The sequence below is a fragment of the Barbus barbus genome (genome assembly GCF_936440315.1).
Source record: "Barbus barbus genome assembly, chromosome: 48".
NCBI classification, from domain to species: domain Eukaryota; kingdom Metazoa; phylum Chordata; class Actinopteri; order Cypriniformes; family Cyprinidae; genus Barbus; species Barbus barbus.
This window is the reverse complement of record NC_136726.1, coordinates 10,461,758-10,483,541: the sequence shown is the minus strand read 5'-3', so window position 1 is coordinate 10,483,541 and position 21,784 is coordinate 10,461,758. Positions and strand designations below refer to the sequence as shown.

Sequence of the window (21,784 nt, the reverse complement as noted above, 5' to 3'; positions counted from 1 at the left end):
TATTTTTTGGGGGGGGGGACCTGTGATATTTTTTTAGGATTCTCTGATTAATAAAAGGTTAAAAAGAACAGCATTTATTTAAAAAAAAAAATATATATATATATATATAAAAAATATGAATAAAAAGTCATAGTAAAGACTTATATTGTTAAAAAAGATTTCTATTTTGAACAAATGCTGCTCTTTTTTGAACTTTGTATTCATCAAAGAATCAAAGAAAAACAACAGTTTCAACACTCATAATAAATCAGCATATTAGAATGATTTCTGAAGGATCATGTGACACTGAAGACTGGAGTAATGATGCTGAAAATTCAGTGCTGCGTCACAGATATAAATTCTATTTTAAAGTATTTTAAAATAGGAAACCAATATTAGATATTGCAATAAGATTTCACAATATTACTGTTTTTTTCTGTATTTTTGGTCAAATAAATACAGTCTTGATGAGCAGAAGAAACTCCCTTAAAAAACATAAAAAATCTTACTGATCCCAAAGTTTTGAGTGGCAGTGTAGATATGTATGTGTACACATATACTGTATATATTTTGGGGGAAAATGAGTTATATTTTTGGGACACTCAAGACATCCTTTATCATGTGCATAAGTCTCTTGAGTCAATTTCGTTGTTTTTCCTTGAAAATAATGGGTCATCTTAACTGTAACTTCGAAAAGCCCCGGAGAAACCAAGGCAGAACACCGTATTACACCGCTTATGGCTCTCACTTAGCTTGGAACACTCAAAATGAGTTATGCTTTCTGCCTTTGTTTAGCTGCATGTCAATATGAAGTTAGGGTGCCTGCTTGGAGTTATGCCTTTGTTTTACTGACCATTAAAGACTGCCGCGTTTTAATTACGGTGTAACTTGTATACTTTCATACATCTGATCTGTCACTGGAGCACTTTATTAGACAAACAAATTAGATAGATTGCGATCTACCAAACAGCTCCATATAACAAAGCACTGTAAAGACTAGATACCTTGACAGCAATAGATAATTGTGAATAACCTTTAAAGATTTTTTTATTATTATTATTTCCTTTTTGTAATGCAGATTATTCACCAGGCTATCACTTTTAGTTGGACGCATATGGACTCGAATAACGTAGCATATAGCACGATCAATCATAAAATCAGTACTAAAGGTCTCTGCACAATGAAGGTCATTGCACACCGAGCCCGAAATTTTCGCACGGTAAAAAATAAATACGACCTCACGTTGTGTCAGTCACATTTGCACACTGCCTCCGAAACCTTTGTCGGTAAAAAAAGTTTCGGATCAGGTTAGATTTTCTGCATTTTCGCATCCGTAGCATGCATTTTGATAGGAAAGGATGGGGAATACGAAACAACTAGTGCTGTCAATCGATAAAAAATCACGATTAATCGCAAAATTTAAATCCTAGGATTAACTGTAAATGTGTTGATATAAAGGAATGTATGACAAACTAGTTTAAGGAAACAGAACCTTTCACATCTCCGCCAGGAATGAGACATAATCCTTATTATTCTTTTGTTTTAATTCAGCCATTTTCAGCCTTTATACTGGCAATAAAACGTTTACCAAGCCACATCGCTTCAATCCCAGTACACAGTTACCCAACTATTATCAAAAGTATTTCTAAATAAATACAACAAAACATTTTCTTGCGACCTTACATGAAGTATTATGACAAAATGCATTATGAAGAAGAACTGGACCTGTTCTGCAGGTGCATTAGAGCTAACATTAGCATCATGCTAGATAAAACTATTTATGAGATTAATAATACACTTTTAATCAGAACTCACTTTAAACCACCATCGAGTGTTTGTAATAACTTCCTTTTGCGATCACATGTATATAATTTGGGCGGCCACAGTACATTATAAATGTAACTTAGCCCAAAAAAAACGCAACCCACGGCTCTGTAATTTTTCCCACGACTGTATTTTCAAAATAGCCCGCGACCCTGGCAACACTGGTTCGCTGTACCTTTATCACATATGAGTATACAGATCTCTTGCACTCTGTCGCGCTCTCTCTCACAGAGCCCGCCGCCTCATAATCACACAATCCATGCATCCCAATGTGCATATATCCACCCTATCTGCCCTAAATAGTATTGAAAATGACTAATATCACATAGAATTTAGGATGGATAGTGTGCACCTTGGGACGCAGGCAATGATTACCTTCCCCGCAGCGATGACGGCAAGAAGTTGGGCTCAAACTTTATCAAACAATTAATTTCCGTTAAAGTTGACAGCCCTAGAAAAAACTTATTCGTAATCCTAAAAATTCGTCACACACAGAAACCTTGCACACACATATATATACAGTGCCCTCCATAAGTATTGGAACAGTAAAGACAAAATTGCTCTGTTGGCTGTGGAGTCAAGTCATTTGCAAATATGATTAAAAGATGATTAAAATATATTTTTATATAAATAATTTTGTTTTTGATAATTAGATTTTTTTTTCATTTATTTCATCATTTTTCATAGTTTATGTGACTGTAGTTCAAAAACACCGTGCACACATTTTTTGAAATCACTATGAAGAAAATGAATTCCTGGAAGCAAGCCTGCAGAAAGTGTGTGGTCTCTGTTGTAATCTACTAGAGTCAGTGAGAGGAGGATCAGAAATAAAGCTGTCATGAAATGAAGATAAAGAAGACATTTTTCCCTCAGGTTTAAAGCTGCACACTCACCGTGAGCAAGGCTGCACTGTCACTAGTGCTCTTTGAGTTCTGACTGCTGTGTTAGATCAGTTGAGCCGATGCATTCTCATCTGAACTGAAGATTCAAGGTTGTCTGGACCAGTGTTATTTTCTAGCTGTGCACAAGTTAAAAAGCCTTGAAGCTCTTCTCATTGGATAAAAATGATCACATTTGTGGAATTTAGCTTCTCTTTTACCAGTTTTAGCTGATTATAGTTTCAGGTATTTCTCAAAACAACATTTGTTGTATTATTATAAAGTAAAATAGAAAAAAAATCACTTTTATTAAAGGTTTATTAAACAAGAATTTTATCATTTCATGTATGATGCATTTTTAAAGAAAACTTGATTCCGCCACGGGATAAAAAGAAAGGTATTTAAGACTCTTCACCTCACAATTCAGACTATTTTTCTCACAATTCTGTGAAGAAAAGCCAAAACTGTGAATTATAAACTCACATGTGCAAGAATAAGTCAGAATTGTGAGATAAAAAGTTGCAGATATAACTTTTTTATTCTTACTTCCATGGAGGAAGCCAAAAAATGAATTGCGAAAAGTACTCAGAATTTAGAGAAATAAAAAAACATAATTGTTAGATATAAACTCAGAACTGCACGAAAAAAGTCAGAAATCTATGTTCATAGAGAAGTCAGAACTGCGAGATATAAATCTCCGAATTCTGAATTGTGAGATCAAAAATGTGCAATTATCAATTTTATATATATATATATATATATATATAAAATTGATAATTGCACATGTGTGTGTGTGTGTGTGTGTGTGTGTGTGTGTATGTATGTATGTATATAAATATATATATATAAAATTGATATAGCTGTCATCGATTAAAAAAATGAATCAAACATTTTTCTGTAATTTATCACAATTAATCGCATATTAATAAACACATTGATTCACATTGAATCTTCAATACTGCTACTGATATCTCTATTAAACATACCCCCCCCCCCCCCCCCCCAATTTTAGCCATTATAGACATTCAACATTACAGTATAATTGAAAGTCATTTAATAGGCTTTGAAAAATATAACGAGGTCACATATATACTGCATATAATATAATGGTAACATCAAGAATGGGTAAAAATGTCTTTGGAAGATATAATCCATGATATCCATTATATTTGCAGTATAATGGATATCATGCATTAAAGAGGTAATTCTTTTTATTTACTTCACTTTTTGTGCCTTCTGAATTTCCCATGAGCACTCTCTGTGGGCTTCACAGCTGAACTGTCATTATTCAAATGACACCTCCTCCAACAAAAAGCTACTCATGCCAATTTTCCTCATTTGAAACAGGTGATTAGCTAGAGAGGCTAATCATTACTGTGTCTAATTGACTAAATAAGCCATCAAAGACAGGGAACACATCCGTGTGTATTTAACATCTAACAAGTCAATTGACGGCTGATTCGAGGTAAGTGGAAAATGAACAGCTTCCAGTGTACACTAAACACAAAGGACTTCGCCAACAAGTGGACAAGGGACATTGCTCATACCAGAGCCACATTCAGTCCTCTCACCGCTAGCGTAAAGCGCATTTCCATCTTGAACTGTCAATAATTTGCACAATCAATTACAGAAAACCAGCCTGTTATATGAAATTCTGATCCTCAGAGGCCTTATGAAAGAAAAATTATTAAAATGTAGAAGCAGCACAAATGGACTCCGTAATTACGGTTTAATTGCTTTGCGTTTTGAGATAATGGGGAGCCATTAATTAATTTGCCAAGCAGACGCTCTCAGTCTCTGTTTGAGTGAAGCGGGAACATGGCTGCCACGCTGAGCGCCTCCCGAGTGATTAAAGAAATTCTTCAGTCTTGTCGTTCCTTTTGTATGCCCACCCATTGTGTGCAGACAAAAGCCATTCAAAGTGTTTTTTTTCTTTTTGTGATCTATCAAACATGTGGGACTTCTCATTTGTCCAGCACAAATGAAATCCTTGATTTCAAACACTTAATATGTGCGAATTCAAAATGCACAACCTCCATGGAAAGCAAATGTGTTCCTTGCTGTTTGAAAGGGCTGTGGTGTGTTGCTAAAGTGCTTGTTTTTACATAGAAATTATAACAGAACATCTTTTTTTGCATGTGGTCAGGTGCTTACATTATATATTTTTTAATATCTTTCCAATAACAATGAACATATGAAACGTTGCCCTCAATAAAATGTCTACACTACACTACACAAAAAAAAAAAAAACATTTTGTACTATCTAATATAATTGTCTGTGCTAATTGTTTAACATATCTGAATAAAAAAAAATAGAAATAGAATGTTATAGAAACATTAAATGTGTATATTTGTCTGTATTTATGTATGTATGTGTGTGTGTGTGAAATTGCGTTACTTAGTTACTTTTTATGGAACGTAATGCATTATGTTACTTTTGCGTTACTTTTCTCACCTGAGCCAGGCTTGCTTAGTTGTTTTTATTAAAAAAAAAAAAAAAAGTTATATTTTTGGCAACTGTAAAGGCTCTTTCACCACAGAGGTGAAATTAATAAGCCTTTGGTCACTCTCAGTTTCTCTCCACATGGGGACAGGAGAGGTGTCAGTGAATAAATGGGAAAACAAAGTAACTTGCGTTACTTATTTGAAAAAGCATCTCAAATATTTTATTGTAAATCTGAAAGTAACACGTTACTATTTACTTGAAAAAAAGTAATTTGATTACGTAACTCATTACTTTATATATATATATATATATATATATATATAAAGTTAAACTTTCATATATTTTAGATTCATTACATGTAAAGTAAAACATTCCAAAAGCTTTTTTGTTTTAATTTTGATGATTAGAGCTTACAGCTCATGAAAGTCAAAAATCAGTATCTCAAAATATTAGAATATTTACATTTGAGTTTCAATTAATTACCATCCCTACAGTATAAACTCCGGGTGTCTCTTGTTCTCTGAAACCACAATAATGGGGAAGACTGCTGACTTGGCAATGATCCAGAAGACGAACATTGACGTCCTCCACAAAGAGGGTAAGTCACAGAGGGTCATTACTGAAAGGTGTGGCTGTTCACAGAGTGCTGTATCAAAGCATATTAAATTCAAAGTTGACTGCAAGGAAGAATTTGGGTAGGAAAAGGTGCACAAGCAACAGGGATGACCGCAAGCTTGAGAATACTGTCAAGCAAAGCTGATTTAAACACTTGGGAGAGCTTCACAAGCAGTATATATATACACACACACACACACACACACACACACATACATACATATATATATATATATATATATAATTATGCAAGCATGTACATGTATATATAACAAATAATATATCACCGCCACTTACAAGTAAAAATGTTTGTAAAAATATGACACTATTAAAAAAAATGATTTAGTCTTTTATATGAATTTTATTCTGTCTGGACTGCCTTCTTGTAGCTTAAACAGCAGAGAACAGCACTAGCATTGCCAAAGTCAAGGGTTCGATTCCCAAGAATGGCACGGACTGATACAAATGTGTACCTTGAATAAAGTGGAAGTCTCTTTGGATTAAAGCCAAATGCATAAATATAAATTGAATGTCAATGAAATGTTGCATAAAATAACCCAGCGTTTGTGAACCTACTGTAATACCTGTTTCCGTGGACGTGTGAGGCACAGAAGGCATAACTGTAGTGGAGCAGGGTTGGGTCCACCAGGGTGTTGTTATCGGAGAAATCCATCAGGTCTTTCAGGTAGCAGAGGTGACGATGACAGCCCCTCACCCCGTATCGAGCGCAGTACTCGTCCAGAACAAACACCTGGCCTGGGCTGAACCAACCCTGAAACACAACAACAGGATCAGAATAAAACACATTTACTATAAACATGCAATTAGCTGATCTCAGTCATGCTGCAATTAGTTAACAACTTAAAATTCAACATTAGAATAAGTTTGTTGTAACAAATTAAGTGTTCGTGCTTGAAATCATAAGTTTAGTTAACTTTAAGTTGAATATTTAAGCTATCTCAAATGTTAAGTTATTATAAGTAATTGTAAATAAGTAACTAATTATAAATATATTAAAACTAGTTACAGTAGTAAACAAGTATCTGAGTATATGTTACTTTTTTAGTTACTTTTCCTCCCAAAAATACTAGCTCTAATCTGTTCATTCTCTAAGAGAAGAGACTTGTAGATATCCAACTGTATAATGTTTACTCAAGTAAAAAAAATAAAATCATAAACGTTTGTACAGTATGTCTTTGCTTTAATTTGCTCATCACTTCCAACAGCGTCAGACTATCATTCTTGCAATAAACTCTAGAAAGTCTTTTTGGCGCTTATTTTGGTGCTTACTTTGGACCTTGAATACATGTCACTTAATAAAGGCATAAAACATCCACATTCTGTATCCGAAGGCCAATCAAAGCACCAGAGCAAACAGTAAAGAAAAAGCTCTAAAAACGCCGCTGCCTCTGCTCGACCCCTGCAGGACCTCTAAGAGGTCATGACATCTGCCGCGCATACCTACTGTAGCTTCTCCTCAACAACACTGCTACGCTAATTGAACACAAAGTGTCTAATTTCAGCACGCCTCTCATTTCACGCCAAGACACACAAAAAAACAAAACTGCAGCGTGCGAGACGAGCTCTTCCAAAAAATATTGTTAAAAACACCCCGTCTATTTCCAACATTTAAACAAACGAGTGCAAGGTTAAATGCAAACAATTAATTCATAGGCAGAAAAGTCACACATAATGCGGGCGGATGGAGATTGCCGCGAGGCTCCTGTTGCATTCATTAGCTCATTCATCCCTCACATAATAACTAAATTAGGCATGAATCTTACAAACTTAATTAAGACGCCTTCTCTGAAGGAACATTAGCAAATTAACACTTTGAGGGGGCCGCTCGCCCACAACGGTGCGGAGGGCCGCGAATCAGGAGAACTGCGATGTGTCTCAGACGTTCGCGGGAGACCGACAGTCACGAGGGACCGTCGCTCGCGGCACTGAGCAGCAGCCGAGATACCGAGACCCCGCAACCTTCGTGCAGGAGCAAAGACGGAAAGCTTCATTAAAGTCCAATGAACAAAGCTGATAAGCCGTGTATTTTGAGATAGCTCAGTCTCTCTGTCACTTCATCCACGGCCCTTCCTTCATCAAAAGGTCTGTCTGACCTACGCAAACCTGTTCTATTGCCATTTACATTACTTTAAATGCCGTTTAAGTGCTTGTATTACAGTCAGATGCCTTTTAAGCTCTTCAGTATTTATTGATACTAGGCCTACATGAATATGATATGTTACACAAAGAGCATCCAACCTTGAAATCTCAAAGCAAGTTTCTCTCACTCACACGGAGGGGGTCAATATAAACTCGCCACTTTGAGTAAAAATTGGCTTGGGGGAGTAAATAAAAGGAGTTACTCACCAGTTGGCTGGTAACCTTTTAGACATACAAACCATCGACTGAAGAAAACAGCTGTCAAGTTTTCTAACAAGTTCTACCTCTGTTGAACATTTATCTTTAGAAGTTTAACAAAGATGTCGAAAGTTTTTTCCACTCCAGAACTCCATGTGGCGACACAAATGTGGAGTATTTCTATGCTGAAAAAAATTGGGTGTAGAAACTATTTTCACTCAGAAACTGCAAGAAAAAAAAAAAATTCACAAAAAAATGAAATAAAAAACCCCGGCACATTGGACTAAATGTGAAATTTTAAAGTAGAAAGACTGAAACAGTATTTTCTCCAAATGAAGAGTTCATTTGCAAAAACAGATAACTCTGTTTTTAACAAATTTCAAAAATAATGTTTTTTTCATTGTGCATTCCAATTAATCTCAAATCAAACTGAAGTTGAGTGATTTTGATAAGGTAAAAATAACTAAAAATACAGATAACTAACACAATAAGACACTAAATACATGATAACATAACATTTTTTATTTTTGAAATAAACTTTTCAAATATTTTTCTAAAAATGTATAAAATATATACATAAAATATATTTCAGAAAACATACTATTTGCTATTTCCTGAAATTGTTCTATACTCCAAATATCTTTCAAAAAATCAGTTTGAAACAGTGTAATATTAAGCACCTAAAATAAAATTGAGGAAAAAAATGATTAAAATTAAATACCCCCCACAAAACCTCATATACCATGATGCAAGTGAAAAGAAAAAATAAGTTTTATGAACACTAAAAAATCTTTGGTTAATTTTGGGCACTTGCATCTGATGTCCACAGGGCCTCAATAACTTGTGACATGCAAAAATTATAAAGTTAATTACAAACAAATAAAAAAAAAAAATTGTCATGGAGGGACATAAATGTATAATTCTCAGAACATGTTGCTGTACTCTTCTTTTAGTTATTAATGTTTATTATATTCATATTTATTATTAATATTTCTTTGTGATTTGCTCAAAATAATTGAGTTCAAACATTTTTAAAATGCTAAAGTATAATTTTTTGGAGCCAGTGGAAATATTGTCAGGGCAAGTGCAAATCTGAACTACTTTCCCAACTGGTCCAGCAAAAAAAAAAAAAAAAAATGAAGACCGGGGCTACTGCCCATCTTTCCACTTTTTCCCTGCAACTTTCTTCTTTGTCACAGTCCGTCTCTTCCCGTCTTGGTCAGATCTATTAATATTGCACCATTCAGGGCTGAGGCACGGTGGCCCAGCGCCGAGCCGAGTGCCACAAGATGTTCCACTCTGGCAAACAGATGGCCTGCTCGTGTCTTGGCTCCTACCGCTCAATTAACCGCTAACGACCGACTGAGACGGCAGCAGCATCATCCTAACGAACACGGCCCAGTCTGGCTCTCCTTGTCAGGGGAAAAAAAAAACTCACACACACACAGAAGGAGAGACTGACGACGAAACCTTGCTTGTAGATGACAAAACCAATTTAGTTTTTTGGCTTAATTCATATTATACAAGGAAAGTTTACTGAGAGAAACACACTTAGGTTCTGCATGGTAAAAAAAAATAAAAAAATCTGAAAAAATGAAGGGAAAATATTTATATTATTTATTAATATTTATTATATGACTATATATACTTAAGGCTTTTAGTGTTGTCACAGTATATATATATATATATATATATATATATATATATATATATATATATATATATATATATATATATATATATATATATATATATATATGAGAGTATATATATATATATATATATATATATATATGAGAGTATATATATATATATATATATATATATATATATATATATATATATGAAGAGATTCAGGACTTGACCACATATGAAAATATATGAAAAGTATATTAATATTTAATTTAATATATTAAAATATGACAAAACTAAAACACACACACACACACACGTATGCTGTATGTATATGTGTTTTTATTTTTTCATATTATTTTAGTTTCATACGTGTCTCTTGTCCTGAATCACTTTATTTCCAGCAGTAACTGATGGTAATAGAAAGCTTTTTATGTCCCATCTAGAGGCCATTATGGTTGTTAATAAGGGTGAATGTGGAGGAGTGTGTCACAGGGAGAATGTGTGATTATGGGATGGAGGGTGAAGGGGATGCGAGTAATTACATTAAGGTTGGAGCATGACTGGTCATCACTGCCCCTAATTTGAAGACACGTTCACAGCCTGAACATTTTGATTGCAAAAATACACATTTTTTGGAGTCGCTTCTGAAGATGCACATGCAGTCCAATGAATCCAGTGTACACATTCCCTGTACAAAAATGGTACACACACACACATACACATACATACATATATACTGTATATATACACACAAACGCACATGCACAAACATGCTGCATTTTTACATATTTTTTATATTATATTTATTTACTTTGTTTTATAAAAAGCAGTATCTGACTCAATTTAGTTTGTTTTGAACACAAAAAACAAATATAAAAATCAGATTTTTTTTTTTTTTGGACAATGGTCAGATGGAATTTCATGTAACATTTTTAAACAAGCATGTAACGTCATCTAAAGTTCCAAGAAACTCTGGCAGGCTAACAGGAGTGACTGATGCTTTCGACTCATTAGTTGCATTGAAATGGTTTTGTTTGTTTTGGAACATCTGAAGATTTCTATTGCATTTTAGTGCAAAAATTGCACTAGCGACCCATAATCTACAAGATACATTTTGTAGGCAACCATAGTATGCATGTGGTTTACTGAAAAATCCGGTTCCCCCTCTGCTCGTTTGCCTGAAAACAGGCCCACTCCCCCACAGATGTCACATCCCAGAAGGCATGGGAAAAGCAGCACATTCAGGTGGCTTTTGTGGCTCTCTTTTTGCCGAACACAAAAGTTTGAACAAAGGCTGTAGAGCCTTCACAAAGAGCCGAACGCAGACAGAGTCATTCAGAAGCTGAATGGATAACAGAAGGTACTCACTCAGAGCAGGTACGGAGCCACAATGAGGGTGTAAACAGCAAATGGGGGAAAATGACAACTACATATTGTGTACTGAGTTATATATACAAAAACTAACATTTGAATTTGCACCATTAGTTGCGTTTGGTACCTCCACCCAACTTGTAGTCTATCGGGGACAATTCACCCGCATATGTGCCTCATGCGTATGTGTTCCAATTTCATCACACGCACACAGACATAAACATACATACTCAGTCCCCAGCAGGGATCTTTTATTCAAGGCAGTAAATGGAGAAGACGGGATGCAAGCGGATGGTTTTCCTATTTGGGTTGTATTGATTGGAAGTGTTTATCCGCGTCTTAACCGTGAGCCCTGACTCAGCCGGAGGGCTAGAACCCTCCCCTCCAGTCATAGAAACCCCTCCCATATCTAATACTTTCACCAAAGACCTGAATGTGATCAACAGACTTTTTATGCTAATTATGGGAGTGAATGTAAAACATAGAGAACCTAATGATTCCCAAACAAATGATTCTACCAAATAATAATTTTAATGAAGTAAATCAAAACCGTGCAGCACAACCTGTGCAGACTAAACCATTCCTGGAAGAATGATTTTTTTATGCTGGTTCATTATAATGAATCAAAACTATTCACATGACCAGTGTAGTCCAAAGGATTCCAGAACAAATTATCTGGATCTTTTTAGTGAATCAAAAGATATACAGCATATTCAGTGTATCAACTGCTGAGCAAATGATTCCTACAAATCAGATCGTAGGTCAGCCAGCATATGATGATGGTTGATTTTTATTAGCCAGTTCTTCTTAATGAATCAAACCCGTATAGCACAACCAGTGTAGTTCAAATGATTCCCGAACAAGTGAATCATTTCCTTACGATTAATGTAGTCCTGAACGAATTATGCTTATGAGCCATCTTTCTAGTGAATAAAAGACATTCAGCATGACTAGTGTTGTCCAACTAATTACCAAATAAATTATTCTTATGAGTCACTTCTTATTAGCCAGTCAAAACCATATAGCGCAACCAATGCAGTTCAAACGATTCCCAAACAAACTATTCTTTACAAGTCAAACACACACATCTTGGTACATTTATTACTTATTACTAGTGCTGTCAAACGATTAATCGCGATTAATCGCATACAAAATAAGTTTTTGTTTTTGTTCACATAACGTGTGTGTGTACTGTGTATATTTATAATGTATATATAAATACATATACATGCACGTATATATTTCAGAAAAATATGTTGTATATATAAAAAATATATTTATATATAATATAAATCATATCAATATTAATATATACAATAATAATATATTTTCAAAATATATACTTTATGTGTGTGTATTACATGATAAATATACACAGTAAACACACATATAATATGTAAACAAAAACTTTTATTTTGAATGCGATTAATCGTGATTAATCATTTGACAGCACTACTTATTACCTAAATTATATCTTGACTGTCTTTACCAAATTTTTCTTTCTTGAAAGTACAAAAAAAGTTGGGATCATAGAGGAACAAGAATTGTTCAGAGGAATCGCTAACTACCTGAACAAAATACACATTTTATATAATAAGTGTAATTATTCATATAATAACACATCTTCTCCATCACAACACACTTTTGTGCTCTCACCAGGCAGGAAAAGGAGTCGTTCATGCGGTGTATGAGTGTGTGTTTCTGCAGGATGAAGAACAGGCTGGCGTGGTCGAAGTTGCAGGGCATGGCAGAGATGAGCTCCTCCACTCCCTGTCTCTGAGTCTTATCCAAACCTGCGCCAGAAACACACACACACAGTCAGAAATCTGGCACGCGCTGGCATACGGCACCGTTTTGTGCTAAAAATCCCATCCCCACCACAAGAGATGGCCAGTTAATGCCTGTTTGTGCTGTAAATACATAAAGACGTCCATTAGGGCAAAGAAAACAAACATTTAATTTTTTCAAAATAGCATTATATAAAAGGCCAAACATATATCTCAAACAATTTTATATGTACTAGCCTACTAGTCGAATGAAGCCACCACAGTGGAACACAAGTGTGGTTCACACCCTGAAGAGCTGTGTAAAAGCCCGAAATCTGTTTGGTTACACACTCTCCATCTCCGTACACAGCCTGAGTGTTTGCATGTCACCTCTTTTGGCCAAAGCTACACTGTGAAACTCAGTTTTCCACATTTCAGCTGGCAGGCACTCTGAAACGTTAGCGAAGCGTGGCTGTAAACTGCTGTAAAATATTAGCACTTTGTCCACATGCCCACATAAATATCCGCACCAAAGTGCTCTAATTTATCAATCGAGCACCTCTTGCATTCAAACCAGCATTCAGCCTTTTAAAATAAAGGCCTGGCTAAAAAACACCCTGTGGCCTTCTCTAAGCCACGACTGGCTGAATGTTCTGATCTTTAGCGCATTAAATGCTTAAAACGCCGCTGTGTGGAAACAGAATATAAACAATAACGTATGACTTCAAAGCACTTAAAGCAATTTTTCGGTGACTGTTGAAGACAGGTGAGTTGTATAAAAGTGATGTCACTGGTTCTGACTGAGTCTCGACCTTGAGTAAAAGGAGCGCACCTTTGTGAGAGCGCTGTAATTAGGATGAACGCGGGCGCACGTTCGCCGACGTACGCATTCAGACTTCCTGACTCGGTTTGGGCAGAGAGGACGGGGGGGGGGAATTGAATGCGGGAGCGAAAAAAACAAAAAAACAACCTTGCGATGGGGCCGAGGGGTCAGGGCAAGTCAGAGAAAGAAGGAGCTGAGAGAAAGACACGAGGCAGAAAAAGCAGGAGAAAGCACTAAAAGTGTGCCCAAGTTCATTTCCAGTCCTTTCACGAACATCCTCAAAATGGGCTAATGGGAGGTCCGTGAAAAGCCTAACACTTGCTGGCGGCGTGTTGAGAGCCCACATATGTGGAGCGAGGGCCTTCGCTTCTCAAGCACCACAAAAGACCAAGGCTTTTGAGACGCATCTCCTGACGCCTCCATGGCCAGCGGCACCTTTTTGAGACGAGCATTAGTGATTGCTTTTATTAATTCTGCCATTTCTGGCATGCCAACGACTTGGTATTGACGGCAAAAAGCCCTGTTCTTGCCTGGAAGCAGTGTGGGGCATTTGTTGGTTCCCCCCAAAACATCACTTGTTGGGTGCATAGAAGTACCATCTCCCAATCGACAAGCTGTTTTTTTAATTCGATGTAGGTCATTTTACGTTTCGTTACATCGAGAAAAAAAGAGACAAAAGAGGAGCGTGGTATTGATCCACGTTGAGAGTCTGACGAATGGGGTTTGACAGGAGCAGCACATTGATCCGTGTCAACTTCAGCTTACCGCTATTATCCATGGACAAGTGGATGGAGTCAGTGCGGAGGGGGTGCGTCGTCTTTATTCCCAACTGAAGGGGCCCGGTCCAGGCGGTCATGCCAGCAGTCACATCCATCTGACATCTCTCTACAAGGAGGACTGGAGCTTTATGACAGGTATCAACACGGCAGCGGGGGCGATATCGCAGGTACGGCCCGGCGGGTCGCTTCAAGTGAATCCAGCCGGAGTCGGAAAGACTAATGAGGCAGGACAGGACATCGGTGTTCCTTCAGATATGAAACGCCGATCTGGCTATGAGAGGATGCTGGGTAGTGTTGAGCGTAAGGCGGTGAGACATATCTGTGCGAATCAATTCATGATAGGAAGTCCAATGTCAGGATGAGTTTATAACTTCATCGACTCGCCGAAACGTGGCGGATTTTTTTTAACAGGCATCAAATGGGACTGGATTTTAGGTGAATTCATTGGATTCATTTAGTGATGAAAATTCAATCTGTAAGAAGAATAAGAAGTATTTCTGAAAGAATGCATGATCTTTTAATTGGCCGAATACCAAGGTTATCAGTGGCTGCAATGATATTCGCACATTCATGCCATTTTCACGATCCGAACAGGCACTGAGTAACTTTTCCGTGCTCTTTCCATGTTCTTTGTCGAACAATTCGCCATCGTTCGAGGTGGCTTTTGCATTGAACCTTGAATGTGTATGAGGTCCAGTAAGACAAGAGGAAAGAGTTTAACGTTTTAGTTTTAAGCCATGTTTCTTAGCTTTTACGTTAAATGAATGACCCGGAGCTCACAGAACGCTTCTTCAGAGGCGATAATGACATAAACCTCATTCGGCTCACTTTCCGTTTGTTGAAAGTGAGCAAACTGTAGCATTTCAGTTGAGTAAGTGTTCCTCCTTTCACTCAGCAGCAGTGTTTGGGTTATTCAAGCCCCCCGCTGACATTTGTTTAGACTGTGTCTGTGCTGCGGCCCAATGGATCGATGGCTGGCCACCACAACCTCCAATTTCAAAGTCCATTCAGGAGGGGACAGCTGAAGGTGGCAGAAAAAGAGCCCACCTTCTTTTCGCTCTCTGCCTTTGACGGTTTTAGGTTTGAGGATTTTAAAAAACGGTCTGAAATCAAGAAAATCACTATGCAAAAAAACACTTATTGGGATGATATTAGTATAACATAAAACATACTGAGTAAGGACACAGGGGCATCTTTTTGGGCGTTCCCTCCTCTGCAGTTCTGCTGGTTCTGGGCGGGCGCTACTGGTTTATAGGATTGGCCTGTGGCGCGGTACATGGCCTGGACCCAAAGAGAGCGATCCTGATCGTCATTGCTGGCGAACACCACCAGATCTCCTTCTCGGACAGCACTGAAGAAGGCTCTGCCTCCTTGAAGACCTGCAGAGATTTGTTTTAGCAAATTAATCCATATCAGTCAATTCACCCAAGAACACTTCACTAAGAAATACGCTCATGTGTGTTATTGTTGCTCTATTTAGGAATCTACACATCAATCATAATGTGTTTCATGCAGCTGATAATAAAAAATAACGGTCACACTTTATTTTAAGGTTCAATTCTTGCTATTAACAAACCATTACCTATAACTTTTGCCTCAAAAAACTCCTAATTTGCTGCTTATTAATAGTAAGTAAGGTTAGGTTAAATTGGGTAGGATTAGGGATGTAGAATATGGTCATGCAGAATATGTGCTTTATAAGTATAAACAGCGAATATGTTAATAATAGCCATGCTAATAAGCAACTAGTTAATAGTGAGAATCGGTCCCTAAAGTGTTACCAAAATAATCTCACATTAAAGTTGTTTTGCACTCTGATAAACATAAAAAACAACACACACACAAAAACATTTGATAAATAATTATATTTTACTAAAATATATTATTAAAAGATATATATAACTTTCACCAATACAAATATTCATAATACATTTAATATGTATTTATATATATAAAAATAACTTTTAAATATATATTTTACTCTACACTATTGCATTATTGTTATTGATACAAAATGTTCTAAATCTTTACATGTTATTTCCACCTAATTTCATTCTCTGTAATAAATAAGTCATTCCCGCTTCATTTAAGCTCATAATGTGCATCTCTTTCAAATGCAGCAAATGTGAAATTCAAATTTAAGACAGAGGTCACTGAAATTCATTTTAACCATGATTATTCATCCAATTTTGAACTAAAATCAAAACGCCCACATGAGCATTGATAAATAAGGCATTAGTGTTGAAGCGTGAGTGTACCTGGCTGCGGATCGGAGTAATCTACCGTATATCCGTCCAACTGCATCAGCTCATGCGGCTCTGACTTCTTCTCCCGGTAACTGCACATGGCAAACGTGTACTGACTCACCTGAACAACAGAACATAGAGGAGATCATCTTAACACAATCACTTCTTTTCGTCCTAAATTGTACTAAAATATTGCTGTATTTGTGCGCTACACAGAGCTTAAAAAATATATCATTTTTATCTAAACTGTGTAATTTGTGTCACAATTACAGGTAACACCAAACGAAAACATGGCATTTTTATATTTTGTGCAAGGATTTATTGTGGTATTTTACTCAAATTTACCAATTAAAAAAAATGATGATGTCTCAATGTTCTCTGACTGGTCAGCCATATTACTTGCTATTATTTGTGTGTGTGCGTGTGTGTTATATATCAAATTAAACAACAGAACCTGATGATTCATTTAACACAAACACAAAATAATAATAAAAAAAAAAAAAATTCACACACAAAATATTTTTCACAAAAATGATGCCGTTATCTCAGGAGGCTGGTACTTATGTGTAATGTATTAATTTATTTGATTAAATTTTCCTTCAGAAAAACAACAACCACCACATTTGTAAACACAAAATGCATGAGACATTCAAAAAGTCATTTGCTGGGAAAAAAACTACTTATAATTATTTTGACAAAATCATTTGAAAAACTTTTTTTTTTTTTTCCAGCAAATAAATTAAATTTATATCTAAAGCTGTAATGAGGAAATCTGCCCACCTGAACAAGCACACAATATCTCCTCTTCCATCGCTTCCAGACTCTCTGGCCTAAGGCGTAAAGATACCTACACATAAATACATTATGATGAGTGTCATGAATGAATCAAATCATCAGCAGAAACCTCCCTTGATATTCTCATTCACGAACATGATTAAATCATCATGTTAAAATATAACACCATATTCATTAAGTCAAGGTGCAAAACCCATATAGAAAGTTTATGGAGTTTAGTTCCAGTCATTCATTAATTCCCCAAACGCCTGAATTCTGTCATGTTCACTCAATGACAGAGAGGAAAAAAACCCATCTTCGGCTATTGATGAAGCACACATTCTCAGAAATATAACAAAAAGGAAGGATGTGTGCAGAAATATGGGTGAGGTGAAATCAATTCTTCATAAATGGACACACAGTGCCTGTGGGGGAAAAGCTCCAGTCAAGGTTGAGGGAGCAATGAGTGCATGGAAGCGGGCCAATCTGGGTTAACATGTGGCAGAGGTAATCATCCACTTGTGAAAGTGATTTTCAGCTCACTCTCCGACACCTTTCTGATACACATGATCCCATTTAGACGGCAACAATGGCCGGATAACGGCTGGCGAGACGACCTCCGGGTGAACGGGCACACGGCAGGCACTTTCCAGCCGACTTTGGCTCAATCTGAACAATAATAATAATAATAACAATCTTCTGAAGATACAAAACATTGCAAGTAACGTTGGAATAATAGCATTTTTAACTGTTTGATGTGATTAATTCAGAAATACAAGTAATATTTCATTTCACAAAAAAGTATCGCAAAAAAATTAAGTCATAATAGCCTAAATTACAATATGGAAATATGGAGTCAGATTCATCCACTTAAGCTGATGTGATTTATTATTTTTTTCTAACCTACTCAGTAGAAAGCACTCAACCTGTTTGCAAAAAGGCTTCATTTACAAATAACCTGTTCTTCTCAGTGTTTATTAACATCTGGGAAACGTCAATAGGTTTGTCACTCGGATAAATTGCACGATGCAAGTTATGATACTGCATTGAGCTTTTAAACACGATACAAATGTTAACCTCACAATTTATGTCAATATGACTGTAAAAAGTCAAATTAAACATATTAAGAGATCACTATGAGAAAAAGTGGCCTTAGATGTTAAATGTAAGTGGTTATAACAACGGTTGCAGTGCCCCCATGTGGTTTAATGGCAGTATTGCAGAAAGCACATTTTTTTCATTGGGCCTTACTGTGAAACACAAGCAGAACTGATTTATCTGTGGTTTTAAAATAATGGCATTTTTTAATCAATTGGCATTCAGTTTAGTGCCTTAATATATGTTAAAAATTTTTTTAATTTGCATAGACATGTTCTTGTAACAATCAGTACATTGTTTCTTTGCTCTTAAACCAGAGTTGAAAAAAAAAAGTTTTTCAGTAATTTGAATAAAACTGAAATTAAATAAAATTAGTGTTGTCAAATGATTAATCGCATCCAAAATAAAAGATTTTGTTTACATAATATATGTGTGTGTGCTGTGTATATTTAGGGGGAGGGGAGGAAGGGAAGTGGTGTGTGGCCAAGTATGGTGACCCATACTCGGAATATGTGCTCTGAATTTAACCCATCCAAGTGTACACTCAGTAGTGAACATACACCTGGAGCGGTGGGCAGCCAATGCTGCGGTGCCTGGGGAGCAGTTGGGGGTCCGGTGACTTGCTCAAGGGTCTCACCTCAGTCGTGGAATTGAGGGTGGAGAGAGTGTTGGTTATTCACTCCCCCCACCTACAATCCCTGCTGGACCTGAGACTCGAACCCACGACCTTCAGGTTACAAGTCCAACTCTCTATCCATTAGGCCACAACTGCCATTTATTATATATGCATGTATATATTTAAGAAAAATAAGTTGTTTATATTTTAAATATATTTATATATAATATCAGTTATATGAATATAAATATATACATGTAAATATTTTTGAAATATATAGTGTATGTGTATGTATTTATATATACGTACATAATAAATGTACACAGTACACATGCATATATTATGTAAACAAAAACTTGATGCATTTGGCAACCAACTAAAATATAAACTTTTATTACTACAATTACTAAAACGGACATTAAATAAATCTAAAAACTGAATCATGAATAATTAGCATAGAGCACATTGTTCCTTTGCTCTGTGCACTTAACTAAAACTATTAAAAATACAAATATTATTCAAAAAATTAAAAAATTAGGAAAAGCTGTAGGAAAGTTAGAAATGGTGCCTTGGCAAAATCAATTTAAGTACTAAAATGACTAAAACTACAACTGAAAAAGAAGGGAAAAAAACGTATGAGAAAAATATACAAAAACAATGAATGAATCAATGAATGAATGAATAAATAAATGACAAAAAACCTGAAAATATAAAAATACAAGAAAATTCAAAAATATTATTAAATACTATAACAGTATAGAAATAATACTAAAACAACAGTGCATTAAACTCCCATTACAATGTTATATATTTCCGTCTTCATCGCTTTTAGCATAGGTAGTATAAAATATTGCATGCAATAACAAATCAATGAGTCATAAATGCGATGTGTGGCGAAGGGTAAGGTTAAAAAAGATTTTATAAGAGAAAAATGCAAACGTGTAAAAGGGCTTTAATGTGTGCCCTGGCCCTCAAACGAAAGAGGGCAAAGATGGTTTTAAAGGGAAACAAAGAGAAGTAAAAAAAAAAGGAGCATGTGAGAGAAAGAATGAGCCAGTGAGCATAAGTGAGACAGAGACAGACTGATCAGACTGGAGCTGGCAGCTCTCTCTCTCAGGGCCACGCTGGGGTCACTCCACAAAAACTGAATGGCTCCCAATTCTTCAGTCGCTCTGCTGATAAACAGATGGCTTCTTTTAATGGGGTGCACTCAACCTGAAAATCTCCCCGCAGATCGCTCTCTCTCTCTTCCCATGCACTGGGACAGTCATCAGGTGTTTGTTTTTGTGGATGTGTGTGGGTATATGAGTAACTGGACACAGCCTAAGACTGAAATGGTACGATTTTGGTCTCACAAATCTCAAATGAGATCAAAAAGCATCATGAATGTAGCCTGTTCCTCACACAAATGTGGCTTTAGAGGATTTGGAATATGCTGCACGAGTCAAATGCTGCGTTCAAGTCATTCTGGGAAGTCGTAATTACGACGTCAAATGTGTTCAAGTCACTTTGGTCAGAGAAAGATGGCAATGCAACTTTTCTACACATAGGATTAAAACACTATTTTTTACAAAATTATGAATAAAGAGAAAAGCATTGGGTGTGTTTTGTATTTTTGTTTTTATACATATACATATATATATACACATATATGTATCTATATATATATATATATATATATATATATATATATATAGTACAATCAAAATACTAATGTATTTTTTGCATGCAATTTGCATATTTGATTGTAAATGGTGGGGGGGGGGGGATTAATTGCAACAAATTTACTATCAGACGTTGTCTCCATTTGATCAACCATTTGTTTTGCATTGACAGGCTTCCAACTCTGGGCTTAAAGAAATATCTGAATTTCTCACTTGCAGTTACTTTAATAATGACTTTTTGAGTTTTATGACTTTTTGGTAACGTTCATGAGCATTGAATTTGTAAATATGATCATTCTGACGTATTTATAAGTCAAAAGGTCGTAATTACGTCAGCTGTATTTACGTCACTTTGGTCGGAGCAAGGTGGCAATGTAACTTTTCAGCAAACGTATCAATATTTTTCAAATTACTTTTTATTTTTACTAAATAAATAATGAATGTACATCAGGTGTGTTTTTGCTTGTTTTTATGAATCTGTTATACATTTGATCATTATATATTCTATCCAAATTGTACAATCCTATTGTATTTTAGTAACATTTCATTTTTACTTCATTTGTTAACATTAGTTAACAAGAAATAATGAAAATACTTCTAAAGCATTTATTAATCTTAATTTCAACATTGTATCTGTTAAATATTATTTAATGTGCTTGAGCTAACATGAACAATGTATTTTTATTAACTAACATGAACAAGGATTAATAAATACTGTAGAAAATGTCAGTAACACTTCATTTTAAGGTGTCCTTGTTACATGTTACATGTAATTATATTATAACAACAACAACAAATTATACATAATTACATGCAAGTAACCCTAAACCAAACCCTAATCCTAACCAAATAGCAAGTACATGTAATTAATTAATATTACTCAGTACTTAAATGTATAAATACACTAACAAG

At 35.7% G+C, this 21,784-nt stretch overlaps 1 protein-coding gene across 3 annotated transcripts in view; it reads right to left on the bottom strand.

The window, feature by feature from the left end:
* The window catches only part of cadps2 (Ca++-dependent secretion activator 2), a 150,956-nt gene that overhangs the window by 42,838 nt on the left and 86,334 nt on the right, over window positions 1–21,784 (bottom strand). For all 3 annotated transcript variants that reach the window (XR_013783952.1, XR_013783953.1, XM_079411890.1), the window contains exons 9-13: window positions 17,501–17,567; window positions 16,733–16,841; window positions 15,647–15,853; window positions 12,763–12,899; window positions 6,327–6,514 (exon numbers count right to left, since the gene is read on the bottom strand). Coding sequence is in view for 1 of the 3 variants with exons in the window: in XM_079411890.1 (XP_079268016.1) it covers window positions 6,327–6,514; window positions 12,763–12,899; window positions 15,647–15,853; window positions 16,733–16,841; window positions 17,501–17,567 (708 nt within the window). In the remaining 2 variants the exon portion in view is untranslated. The remainder of the gene's footprint in view (window positions 1–6,326; window positions 6,515–12,762; window positions 12,900–15,646; window positions 15,854–16,732; window positions 16,842–17,500; window positions 17,568–21,784) is intronic.